The following is a 14,161-nucleotide window of genomic DNA, read 5'->3' on the forward strand; positions in this document are numbered from 1 at the left end:
ATGCCTCCACTCATCGGCATCTGTACACATCCTCACCTATTAAGCAGTGGTACAACTTGCTGTACGCAGACCACTGACTTCCCCGCTACCTACCTGCACCTGGACAAGTCTTCTCACCATAAGCAGTGGTACAACGTGCTGTACGCAGACCACTGACTTCCCCGCTACCTACCTGCACCTGGACAAGTCTTCTCACCATAAGCAGTGGTACAACTTGCTGTATGCAGACCACTGACTTCCCCGCTACCTACCTGCACCTGGACAAGTCTTCTCACCATAAGCAGTGGTACAACTTGCTGTACGCAGACCACTGACTTCCCCGCTACCTACCTGCACCTGGACTAGTCTTCTCACCATAAGCAGTGGTACAACTTGCTGTACGCAGCCCACTGACTTCCCTGCTACCTTCCTGCATCTGCTCACGTCCATCCTGATCTCCGTGTTCAAATCTGCCTTTCCACAATAGCAGCTAGTCGCTGACTCATTGACCAAGATAGCTGCAAGTCACTGACTTTCCTATTCTCTATTGGCATCCTCTCTCCATCTGCTGTGATATATGTTCCGCTAGTCACCCTGCTACCAGAGGACCGTTGTGTTAACTTCACCGCTCTGGTAAGCCCAGTCATCTGGTGAATTCCTGGGCAAGACTCCTAGTGCCCGTGACAGTAAGATCAGGCCATGACAGACCCAGGATCGGAACCAACAGCTAAAGAGATGCTGCAGTATCTGGTCACTCGAATCGAACAACAAGATGTTCGCCAACAACAGTTGTTGCAATATTGTCAGGCTTTAGCCTCCCAAGGAATCCCTGAGCAAAATGTAGCAGCTACTGTTGATCCTCCAGTACCTCCATCTTCTTCCCCAGTGTCATCTCAGGTGTCCATCACTCCCACGCTACACCTGCCTACTCCTTCCAAATATGATGGAGGTCCCAAAACCTGTAGGGGCTTTCTGAACCAATGCTCCGTTCAGTTTGAACTTCAACCTCATAACTTTTCTACTCATCGTTCCAAAGTGGCCTACCTCATCTCTTTGTTTTCCGGACAGGCTCTTGCATGGGCCTCCCCTCTGTGGGTAAGAAATGACCCTTTATTGCAAGATAGTGCCATGTTTATTTCTACGTTTCGAAGTATTTTTGACGAACCTGGTCGTGTTATCTCTGCAGCTTCCAGTATCCTCCGACTAAGCCAAGGATCTCGGACTGTAGCTCAGTATGTCATTCAATTTCGGATACTTGCCTCTGAACTTCAGTGGAATACTGAGGCACTGATCGCCGCCTTCTGGCAGGGTCTTTCCGATAAGATTAAAGACGCACTGACCTCCCAAGAATTACCCTCCTCCTTGGATGATTTGATTTCCCTTTGCCATCGTGTAGACATGAGGTTTCGTGAGAGAGATTCCGAGAAAGTAACTTCCTGCAAAGCGTCTCTTCGCTCAGTATCCCAAGTTTGTCATTCTCCACCTCCAGTAGAATCTTTGGAGGTAGGTCGCTCTAAACTAACATCAGAGGAGAGAGAACGAAGAGTGAAAAATAGACTCTGTATCTATTGCGCTGACTCTACGCACATGCTGAACTCATGTCCTAGGAAGTCTGGAAAATGCCAGGCCCTAACCAGTTCTGGAGAGGTAAGGTTAGGGTTCCTGGAGTCCTCTCCATGTTCTAAGAATGTGAAAGTTTGTGTTTTTGATGTCACCGTTTCCTTTGCTACCAAATCCTTTGTGTCTCAAGCACTTATAGTATCTGGAGCTGCCGGAAATTTTATCTCTACTTCCCTAGTGAATCAATGGTCCCTACCAGTGATTTCTTTAAAGGTACCTATTGCTGTGACTGCTATCGATGCATCACGTATAATTAATGGTCTCATTACTCAAAGTACGTCTCCACTGACTCTTCAAATTGGAGCCTTACACCAAGAAATTTTTTTTTTACTGATCCTTCCTGTTACTACCAGTCCCATCGTACTAGGCCTTCCATGGCTCCAACTTCATTCCCCTCAGATTGACTGGAACACTCCTCAAGTCACTTCCTGGGGTCCCGAATGTCGTCATCGTTGTCTCTCTCAAGTAGTTCCACTCAAAATACAGCAGTCTTCCTTTTCTTCGTGTCCACTGGGCCTCCCTCCACAGTATGCTTCCTTTGCGGATGTGTTCGATAAGGTTCAGTCAGAACGCCTTCCTCCTCATCGGGCATGGGATTGTCCGATTGACTTACAACCTGGCAAGAATCCTCCTAGGGGCCGTGTGTATCCACGTTCATTACCTGAGACTCAAGCAACATCTGAGTATATTAAAGAGAACCTCCAGCGAGGATTTATCCGACCTTCCACCTCTCCTATAGTGTCCCTGACCTGCAAGGGGGCTAACACTAAACAATGGTCCTCTGAGGCTCTTCAAGCTTTCCAGTCTCTCAAGGAGTCTTCTCTTCCGCTCCTGTTCTTCGACAGCCTGTCGTGACGCTTCCCTTCTTCCTAGAGGTAGACGCCTCTAATGTTGGCCTAGGGGCTATATTATCCCAAAGATCGGAGCAACAAAAATTCCATCCTTGTGCCTTCTATTCCCGAGGTCTTCTACCTGCGGAGAGGAATTATACCATCAGGGACAAGGAGTTGTTGGCCATACGAGCAGCATTAGAGGAGTGGACATATCTGCTGGAGGGAGCTCGTCATCCTGTAACCATTTTTACGGACCACAAAAATCTGTCATATCTACAGTCAGCCCAATGTTTGAATCCCTGTCAAGCAAGATGGTCTCTTTTCTTTTCCCGTTTTGAACTTATTATAACCTCCAAACCGGCTTCCAAGAATAAAAAAGCAGACGCCCTGTCTCGGGCATTTGTGACGTCCTCAGAAGTTGAAGATGGTCCTAACCATTCTTTACTAGACCCCAAATGTGTGTCTCTGGCCACTTCGTCCATCAAGGTGCTACCATTTGGGAGAACCCTCGTGCCTCCATCTCTAAGGAGGAAAATTTTGTCTTGGTTTCACTCCTCACGTTTGGACATTCGGGTGAACGCAAGACCTTAGAAGTCCTTTCTCGAAGCTACTGGTGGCCCTCTATGAGGAAAGATGTCAAAGACTTTGTGGTAGCTTGTGAGCTATGTTCCCAGTTTAAAACTCCCCGCAGAACATCGGTGGGATTACTTCAACCACTACCCATTCCTTTCAAACCTTGGACCCATATTAGTATGAACTTTGTCACCGATCTTTCTCCGAGTAATAAGTGTAATACCATCTGGGTAGTGGTGGATAGATTTTCGAAAATGGCACATTTCGTTCCTTTGACCGGTTTACCTTCTTCATCTACTCTGGCTGATCATTTCATCATAGAGATTTTCCGAATTCTTGGATGTCCTTCTGAGATTGTTTCGGATAGAGGAGTGCAATTTGTTTCCAGATTCTGGCGAGCCCTTTGTAAGACCTTGGGTATTCGATTATCACTCTCATCCTCCTACCATCCTCAATCAAACGGACAGACCAAGAGAGTCAACCAAGATCTTGAAACTTTCATAAGGATGTTCTCCTCAGCCAACCAAGACAACTGGGTAGATTTACTTCCATGGGCTGAATTCGCTCATAACAACATGTATCATGAGTCATCTTCAAGAAGTCCATTCTTTGTGGTTTACGGTCACCATCCGTCTTTCCCTGCAGACATCAAGGACAGCCTAATAAATGTTTTCCAAAGGATATATATATGTGTGTGTATATGTATATATATATATATATATATATATATATATATATATATATGTGTGTGTATATGTATATTTATATATATATATATATATATATATATGTGTATATGTATATGTATATATGTGTGTATATGTATATTTATATATATATATATATATGTGTGTATATGTATATTTATATATATTAATATTTCCATTTATACTCATAAATGACTATATTATTGACAGGTAACATTAATTTGCCTATTCTTTTTTTCTGTGAGTTTTTTTGAGATTTGATATACCACGTAGGTATTGTACTTATCCTGCAGTGTCTGGCCTTCTTTGTTGACTTCGGGAGTACGGCCATATAACAATGCGCTCAGTATTCGTACCTTAATGATTAAGGCCCATTGTCTTCAGTCTTTACCATGGATGTCAAGATTAAAACCTTACTATACTACTCTCCCTGTAACAGTTTTCACCCCAAATTTTGCCCCCAACCCCCAAAAAATGCCTTACGCCCTAGGTAGAAGCCTAATGGATTATCAGGAATGCAATTTGGCTATCACTGCCCTAGCCCTAATGACTTTTCCTAAACTAGAGAAAATTATACATATTAGGGGGTAAATGTATCAAGCTGAGAGTTTTCCGGTGGGTTTGAAAAGTGGAGATGTTGCCTATAGCAACCAGATTCTAGCTATCATTTTGTAGAATGTACTAAATAAATAATAACTAGAATCTGATTGGTTTTTCAAACCCGCCGGAAAACTCTCAGCTTGATACATTTACCCCCAGGTCTCAAAACGAACGGGAGAAATATATTAAGATATTTAAGAAAATTTTCTAGGGGACTTGCTAATTGCTTTAAAAACCACTAGTACAATCATGGAAAAGTAAATTTTGCTGTTTTCTTCCAATTCAGATTTCCTGCAAAATATAAAAGCCAAAGTCTAAATACACTACAATGCCTATCACGAAAATATGACAATATATAAAACCATCTTCAATAACCTAACAAGTAATAACAGTCTTGTCCTTTAATCAGCACATGGGCAGAGAAAAACCCCCAAACAACTAAACTGTAGTGTGGTGAGTGAGGGGTTAATGTCTTCCACCAATGGGCGCCTCTGTGACGTCTCCTCCTGCATGTTCCGGGCTCACAGTGCCAGCATGCTGTCCGTGCGGCGGGTTCTCTATGCCCTCTGGCACCAGGCCGGGGCAGCGTCCACACAGCGCTCGGTCAGCACGGGCTGGGCCCCCGTCGGGGCCGCCTTCAATGTGAAGCAGCAGTGGAGGCTGGATGTGTTCGAGAAGAACACGGTGAGAGGCGGGGTCACGTGTCCTCGGTCTGCGCCCTGCATGGCTGTCACACATCGTGCTATGGGCAGGTTACTGCACCGTGCTGCTACATGGGAGGCACACACTGAGGGCAATGGGTGGGGAGTGCATTAGGTCATACAACCCAATCTTCCAAAACACTGCAGTGCAGTTATGAAAGTTTAATTTGTGCAGCAAATAAATTAAATTGCTATGAGTGGTAGATCAGAGACCACTTTATATAAGCACATATGCCCGAGTCTGGTGACCTAGTTGTAGTAGTATTAGCTGGTAGAGCTTTCTGGGAGCTGTAGTTAGACAAAAGCCACCCAGGCTGCCCAAGTCTGTTCTGTTGAGGATTGGTCAAGTCCCATGCTCTCCCCACATCTGGCAGTCAGTATTACACTATTCTGAGATAAACACAGTTTAAGGTTGTACTCCTTGTGTACATTGGTGATGTTCTGTACAGTGCAGCTCTGCTTTATCTGGGATGTGATACTGACACTAATCATTTTGAGTTATACACAGTTCCATCAACATCTAAGCTCCTAACCCTGTTGTGGATGAAGCACAAAGCCTGCAATTATCATTCTCTGTTTACATGCATTTCAGTGGCATTGTAGAATAGAGTGTTCATGATGCTTGTTTTTTTTTTAATACATCTCTGCTGCCTCTATAGTTTATGTGAATTGACACTACTTACTATAGTGTGTAGAGCAAGTCTAATACACCTATATATACATCAGGATGATCAAGTCTAATACACCTATATATATACATCAGGATGATACAGTGTGGCAGAAGTTGTTTATGTAGGATATGTTGTTGAAGCTGATTGGAAGCGCACACTTCTAATCACATTAAAGTTAAGCAAGCTGCCGTGAATGAGTTCCTCTTAAATTGTATATATATCTATACACTGCTGTTGTGCTCTACCACAAGTATTTAATGAAATGGGGGGGGAGAGTGAATTGAAAAGAGGGGTGTGTCTAATGTTTTCATTTTGTTTATACAGTGGTCACACCACTCTTGTACTCCGATTGCATTCATTCATTCCTATTTAATTAAATATTGTGGTAGGGAACAATGCAATATAGTATGTTTTGTATTATGTTAAAAGTTTTTGTCACCAAACATAGTGTAGTTGCCAACCTTCTCCAACAGCCAGGTAATTCCTTAGGTGTTTAATAAAGTTGATATTGCTTGAGGAGTAATAATTCTGAATTATGTCCACTAAGATTCCAGCCAGATGTGACTATAATAGCATTTTTGTGTGTGTGTGTATGTGTAAATATATATATATATATATATAAATTACACATACACACACACATATACATGCATACATACACCATGTTTTCTTTTATTTAAAATCTATTTCCTATGGTTTACAGCACATTGCACCATGCTATGTGCTGTAACAGCCTAGTCATTGTGTTGTCTCGCTAGCATCAATATTATACAACGTTGTCACCTTGTTTGAGGCTAAATGACTTGAATTTTAAAGTCATCTACCAATTTTACCAACTTCACAAGAAGTAATGTTTTTTTTTGTTTGTTTTAAACAATAGGTAAAAGCTTAAATATACTGTAGCTGACTAGTCCAGTGGATCCCAAACTTTTTCAGTTCAAGGCACTGTTAGGGTCTCCATAATTTTTTAAGACATCCCTAAGCCAAAGTAATTACCAAGTAGTCCCCCGCCTTGCTTACCACTGGCGAGGCTCCCTGGGTGTCAGTAGCAGGTGATTATCTCATAAACATTCATGGCCGTTGACTATTGTTTGGTTATCCCACAAACAAGAAACAATCCTGCAGATTGTATGTCATGCCTGGGGGAGAACAGAAAATGTTCAGTGTGTCTTTCCAAGTAATGTTTATTCCATGTGATTTCTTAGTTACCATCTAGCACAGAGAGTGGCATTGCTATTATTCATTCGTACATACTGCCTCATGTTACATAGTGCTATTTAAGTAATTCATATCTAACATTGGGTTTTTATACATTGTAGGGTCTCTTTGGAGTTCCTGAGTTAAGTTCTCCGGAGGGATTTCAGGTAGTTCAAGAAAATGCCCTGAGAAAAGCAGAGTCCCTGGTGGACAAAGTGTGTACTACGCCTCCAAGTGCGGAGACTGTGAAGATGTTTGACCTGCTCAGCGATGAGCTATGTAGAGTTGCTGACCTGGTGAGAACAAAAGTATAAATAAGTCCTCCTGTGCGTTAAACATTTTATTTATGCAGGTGCTAGTGGCATAGTAGAACAGCTAAGGCATTAGGTACTGGGATTTTTTTTTTTGGGGGGGGGGGAGGGGCATGGGATGGACTTTTTGTGACCTTAAAAATGGGTGTTGCGAAGTGTGTGTGTGTCTGCTTCTGTGTCCCACTGTTGCCTGCTGTGCTTGCAGACATCACAGTAGAGGAGCCAAACGTAAAAGTGGGAGGCAAACTGTAGTGGCAGAAGGACACGGTGCCATGATAGCCTGCTGCTTGGTTTCTGTGTGTGTGGAAGATGCAGGGAGAAGACTGCACACCTCCTTGTCTTCCATCCATCCACACCCAGCAGCTGCTGTGCAGTTACTATGTCGCGCTGTTGCAGCACATGACCTCATTCTGCTTCCAGGATCTGGGTCTTGGGACATGCACAGAAATAATGCCACTTCTACAAATAAGTTGCAAGCAGTACTACAGATTTACTGTAGCAATGTCCCCCATAGTTACTATGCATCCCAGGGATAGAGGAACACTAAGAACACAGGAGGGGAAATGGCACAGAACTCAGGAGGGGGAGAGACACTGAAGGGCATGAGATGGCAGAGATAGACAATGAGACACACACCTCCAGGAGAGAGAGGCACAGTGGGGAATGTGTATATATTTAGGTACACTTAGCGGGGAATTCAATTCCCCCCGAAGTACAGTTGAGTTAAAACTATTACCGTTATTACGGTAGTTTTAACCCGGCTTGAGCTGCAAGCAAAAAGCCGGCGTTAGAATTACCGTAATAACGATAATTACGCGCACTATTACCTTAATAACGGTAATAATGCGCAGGCCGCTTTACTTTTAACAGTAACGTTGCCAATTGAATATGCCCCTTAATAGTCTGTGTTATCAGTGTTTTTGGACTGAAATATTTTTTTTATTCCTTTCCCCTAAAATTTGGGTGCGTTTGATGGACTGTAAAATCCTGGGACTTGGGTGCAAATCATACCCCTATATTATAAAGGTGGAACTCACGCAAATACTACCATCAAAGTGTCTAAGTTCATATTTATATTAGAAAAGCCCTTTGACGAACTTCAACCAATGTTTATATAATATATTGATTTATATATTGAAAAATAATTATATAAAGAATATACTTATATAAATAAAATATACTTTGACTGTTTTGATTTGACACTCTTCACTTTCTGCAAATGCTGTGCAAACCACTTAGTGGTGTGTGCGTTATATACAGGAAGATTAGATAGAGGTGGTGGAAGGGAGGAGCTACCCATGCCCACCATGGAGTTGGCCACCATGGAAGGGCATGGGTAGCCCCTCCCTTTGGGCATGTTGGCAAGCGTGGTCAGAGGATGATCGGTCTGAGTATGCAGTTCTTTTCCAGCCATGCTGACAGACCCCAGGTACCCCAGAACTGGACAGTGATCCCTACAGCTCAGTTCTCAGTAGGCACAGCCGCATCAGTTAAATCGTTTTCCAAACGTTCCAAAGCAAACACTAGAGTTCTGAGCCTGACTTTACTCTGACACTTCATTTTCTGCCTTGTCCTCCTAAAGTGCCTGACACTAGCTTGTGGTGGGTAAACAGATTTGTTGCAACAGTTGTGTTTAGCATATAATAATTTGTAAGTATATTTTCTGCTTAGATGACCCTTTGTCTCATATCTGCAGGCTGATTTTGTGAAGATCGCTCATCCTGACTCTTCATTCAGAGAAGCAGCCGAGGAAGCGTTCAGGAACATTGGCACGATGGTGGAGAAGTATGTTAACCCCGTCCTAGCCATGTTCTGATCTTTGTGTGTGTGTAACTGTGAGCGTGAAATATCCGCTGTGTGGTTATGCTGCGAGAATGAGAGACTTTAATGAGATTTCTATATCCACATCGTTAGTCTTTTCAATTGCGTTTTTTTAGAAATTTTATTACAATTTTTTTTAAATGTACTCATTCTTACGTGGTTGCATCATTAGGTTGGACTAACAGTAAGAAAAGTCCAAAGTGTTTTATTTTTAAGTTATGTTTTGGATGTGTTGGTCCAGAGGAAGGCACAGCAAAACCCACTGCAAAACCCACTTAAAACCATTACCATTTGTCTTTTCAATACGCTGACTTATACATTTCAGATCAAACATGACCTATAATGTTCACAAATGTGTTGGCTAAAATTTCAGCATTGTTTTAAGGCGTTGGTCTGCCTCGGCTTCTTTTTGGCTGCCATTTTTTTTTTTATTCAGATGGTAATATATAAAATTCAAGTCAATGTTTTGTTCCTTTTATCTAATAGTTCAATTTCTGCAGGTTATACAGCATTTAAATATCTTACTGTCCACTGTTTCTCCATGGGTAATATAAGGTTGTTTCCCTTTAAATGGGATGTTCACACAAATCATTTCTGGCAGTTTATTACCCTCTTTGAGAATACATTTTTGAACACTATTTGGGGAGACGAAATAGATCTGCTGAGAATCGGCAGATACATGTTAATGACACAACAAGATTGGATGTGTCCACCATGCTAAAGAAAAGCAACAGTAAATTAGAAAACATATTGGAGTGCTACAAATGTTTAGGTGTGCGACTGTCCTTATGCCCACCCATAATCCATTTTGCCGATCGGCTATCATCCAAGTTATATATGCTTCCTACGGTTTGACTGTCAGTATCTTCCAATTGTAGGATTTCATATTAGTCTCCTTACCGGACAGCATTGAGACTGTCAGTAGGTGATAAAATGCTGGCATCCATGTAGTTTATGTCTAATAGCAGGTGATATGGTGCTTTCAGTAGGCAGGTGGCTCCCAGGACCGTGTTCAATTCTGTGTTTTTATAATCTTTTTGACACTTTACAATAAATAATATTTCTAATTCAAAATCTTTAATGTTTTTAATTGTTTCATTTTAAAGATTAAACACCAACATTGAGTTGTGTCAAAGTTTGAGGAGACTTCTGGATAACAAATCGGTTATGGATTCTCTAGACCCAGAAACCAGGTAGGGTATAGATATATTCTTTAAAAGCTAAGAAATGGCTTGCTGTCTAAATATATTAAAATAATAAATAGCACTCTTGAATAGCCTGGTGTAAATACTAATTATTTCTTCTGACATGAGATTTCACATTCTGTCACATTGAGCAGATCTTTGTTTCAGTTTACACACTGGGGTAGATTTACTAAAAGTTCTAAAATGGAAAAGTGGAGGTGTTGCCCATAGCAACACGGGTTCTAGCTCTAGAATATATTAGATAAATTATAGTTAGAATCTGGTTGCTATTGGCAACACCTCCACTGTTCCATTTTTAGAACTTTTAGTAAATATACCCTATTGTCCTGCACAAATAGAGTAGATAGTAGCTTCATTATGTAGGAAAACTGAAACATGTCATCTTATTGCATAAGTTATAAGCATTGGGAAACTACTGTAGATATAAAGTGTGTCTGTGGTGTACATTGGGAAACAAATTTAATTTGAGATCCTGAATCCTATAGCACAAACACAGACATCGGCATCATTTATGTGAGATTTATCTTTTGTGTGACAGGGTTTTATGTTTATATAGGGCCAGGGCTGGCCTTTACAATGTCAGGGCCCTGTCCAACATTTTCTTAAAGAAATGTTGCAGCAGCATCATCCCGCCATGTCCACTGCGCTCAAAGGTGAAGCCGCTGCCCTGCATTTATCGTTCGTTATTTGTACACCACATTGGCGGTGTTGCTTATTTACCTTCACCCACTACAGTATTTAGTGTAAAATGCAAAACGTGATAGAAAGGATCATGGTCAGCTGACAAGCGATCACCTGTTCTGGTCAATCACATTAACCCTTTTAGTATTGATTATTATGAGAGTTAAACTGTTCATTCTCTTTGTGCTGTGATTGTTGTCTTTCTCTGCAGTAGCAAAATATGTCTGCAATAGAACGAAAGGGATTTAATCTTGTTTTTTCTTTTTCCTCTTAAGACGGGTGGCTGAATTGTTTTTATTTGATTTCGAGATCAGTGGCATTCATATGGATGAGGAAAAGGTAGGTTCATTTTAATATGCAAAGAGAAATATTTTTGTCTGTGTCCATCCCTGCTTAAAGCTCTTCCCTCTCTGAGCAGTATGATGGTACAGTGTTTAGACTTCTGATTCTATGGGATATATTTACTAAACTGCGGGTTTGAAAAGGTGGAGATGTTGCCTCTAGCAACCAATCAGATTCTAGTTCTCATTGTGTAGAATGCACTAAATAAATGACAGCTAGAATCTGATTGGTTGCTATAGGCAACATCTCCACTTTTTCAAACCCGCAGTTTGGTAAATATACCCCTTGGACTGTCGAATAAGACACTTTCTGATTACAAGAAATCTATGATAAGCTTAGTCAGTGTTGTCAGCACCTTTGGAAGTATTCCAGGCAGCAGAGCCTGGAGAATAGACTAGTGTATGGCAATTGGAAACAATGTTGGTTTTATGGCAGGTAGTCCACCATAGTGTGACTTATAGGGAGATAAAGCTTCGGGACCCATTCATTATTGTCTGTGATTTTTTTGGGGGGATTTTTTTAGTCTGGGTATTATCACATGTTTGCATTGACTTTATATCGTACTTCGGAACCTGACCAGTGTAATAGTTTAATTATGTGTTCCTCAATTCTTTTCAAACAACAATAACCTGGGACAAATTTAATTAACTGCATTTTAACACCTAAGAAAATAATCCCATATTGCTGCAATTGTAAAAAAGTGGGAGAAGCAGAGTGTTGCCCTAAAAGTTAGGTTGTCAGATAAGACTTGGGGGTATATTTCCTAAACTATGGGTTTGAAAAGTGGAGATGTTGTCTATAGCAACCAATCAGATCATGGATGTCATTTTGTAGAATGTACTAAACAAATAAGTAGAATCTGGTTGCTATAGGCAACATCTCCACTTTTTCAAACCTGCAATTTAGCCTTTAGAGTGCTGCTTGCAGCATGCTACTATGCTATACTGTCTCTGTATTAGAAAGCATAACATACTATCTAATAGACTTATATTATTTATTAGATATTATAAGGTTTGTAATGAGGTCTGATCATACATGTGAAACCAATAAACTGGTGTTTTATATTGTCTTAAATCAGTTTTTGTAATCTCTGTGGTCAGTGATTATTTGAAACAGACTTTCCAAATGAAAATAGAAGTTGGAAACCTGGGAAATATAAGGACACAGTAGACATTTAATAAATGCAGAAGGCAAAAGTAAATCATTGTAAGAATAAACTATAAAATGAAGAGAGGGTTTATATACTGATGGTATAATCGCTGGATAAACTCATATTTTTAAGTTTGGATAAACTTATTTTAAGAGTTATGGGTTTTGTGTTCATTGTTCCCCAGCAGTTTTATCCTTTACTTGACTATGCGGTAGGTTATAGTAGCTGTCAGGACACACAGAGACTTTTAGTTCAACAAATGTGAGAGTAAAAGGTTACCTCTGCTTTATACATTGTTCTCACTGAAAGCGTTTTCTTCCTGTAATTGCATTGTGTGTTTGTTTAAATGCAGCGTCAGAAGGCTGTCCACCTGAACGATGTCATTGCAGACTTGAGTAATGACTTCCTAATGGGAGCTAACCTGCCTAATAAGATTGATAAAAGTCTTATACCTGAGCATATCCGCTCTCACTTTTCCTGGGATGGGAAGTACATACAAGTCAATGGTTTACACGCAGATTCTCCGAATGATCTGGTAAGCGATGGTTGGATGTACACAGGAGTCTCTCTCGCTCACAGTGGAGGTAGACATTTTGTGGGCTGTACCAATAGTCCCGAGAATCTGGCCTATCACTTGCTTTCATGCCTCCACTTCATAACAGCGACTAAGGTTATGAGGGATGTTTTGCTTTCTGTTGCTATGGGGCAATTACTGAACAATGAATTTTTACATTTTATTATATTTTTAAATATTCTGCGTCTCAATGTTTTAAAAAGCCCATAAACCTGGGCATTAAACATTAATACACACATTCTGATCTATAATGCTTAGATAAATAATATACATGAAATAACTGAACTGTTTATCCTGAAAACTGTCAATAATGCTATATTACCCATGGTGTTTGATGCTGTACATTAGAGGCAGAGCAAGTGTAGTGTACAAAAGGCTAATGATCTATTGACTTGTAGTCTACTAGGTAACAGGCACGCTCTGTACCGCTTCAAATACATTCCCTAATACGTTTCTGTGGCCCAGTTTACCTGATTTAACCTTACCTTGCTGCGTTTTACGTGAGACACGTTTACTGTCTATGATTGTATTTGTTTGTATGTCAGTGGAAGTGTTTAGTTCGGTACCGTAGTTCATGAAAAATAAATGTCATCAAATACTGTACATAAGGATTTTCTCTTTCATCCAGTCTGGGGGACACTGCTTACCATGGGTTGTGGAGGGGAGCATGGGAGTTGGCACCTAGCTAGTTAACTTTAGCACTGCTGACAGACCCCTTTCCTCTACAATCCCCCTGCATCTTCCTCTTCCTGTCAGTTTTTTTTAGGGTGCCCATGGAGTTGGGCAGTGTTTTCGTACTGCTAGTGTTTTTTTTCATTTAATTAATTTTATTTAATTCCTTTTTTTTTTTTTTTTTATATAGGAAGTTCTTCTTTTGGTGGCAGACCTGGGAGTGCGTTCTATTATAGAGAACACACTCCCAGAACAGCAGCGCAGGCACTGCTCTGTCAGATGAGAGCCAGAGGCTCTCACTGGCAGAGTAAATAGGGTGCCTGAATACAGAGTGACAGGCGGTCTCTCCGGACCGCTGTCACTCTTGGGGCCTCCCCGAAAACCGGCGCTGCCACTGCGGACATTGAGTGCCGGTTATCGTAGTGAACAAAATGCCGGCGGCCATCTTGGAATCCGCGGAGGAGAGAGAACAGAAGGGGGCCATACCAAGATCCCCCCTCATACATAGGAGGGGGCATCGGGGT

The 14,161-nt window shown here is 41.2% G+C and overlaps 1 protein-coding gene across 1 annotated transcript in view; it reads left to right on the forward strand.

Moving 5' to 3' along the window:
* Positions 1-4,807: 4,807 nt before the first annotated feature.
* The window catches only part of MIPEP (mitochondrial intermediate peptidase), a 93,641-nt gene continuing 84,287 nt past the window's right edge, over positions 4,808-14,161 (forward strand). The window contains exons 1-6 of the mRNA XM_075198838.1: positions 4,808-4,996; positions 7,004-7,177; positions 8,889-8,977; positions 10,120-10,206; positions 11,175-11,238; positions 12,744-12,926. Coding sequence (XP_075054939.1) covers positions 4,823-4,996; positions 7,004-7,177; positions 8,889-8,977; positions 10,120-10,206; positions 11,175-11,238; positions 12,744-12,926 — 771 coding nt within the window. The 5' untranslated portion in view covers positions 4,808-4,822. The remainder of the gene's footprint in view (positions 4,997-7,003; positions 7,178-8,888; positions 8,978-10,119; positions 10,207-11,174; positions 11,239-12,743; positions 12,927-14,161) is intronic.

Source organism: Mixophyes fleayi, chromosome 2 (assembly GCF_038048845.1).
Source record: "Mixophyes fleayi isolate aMixFle1 chromosome 2, aMixFle1.hap1, whole genome shotgun sequence".
NCBI classification, from domain to species: domain Eukaryota; kingdom Metazoa; phylum Chordata; class Amphibia; order Anura; family Limnodynastidae; genus Mixophyes; species Mixophyes fleayi.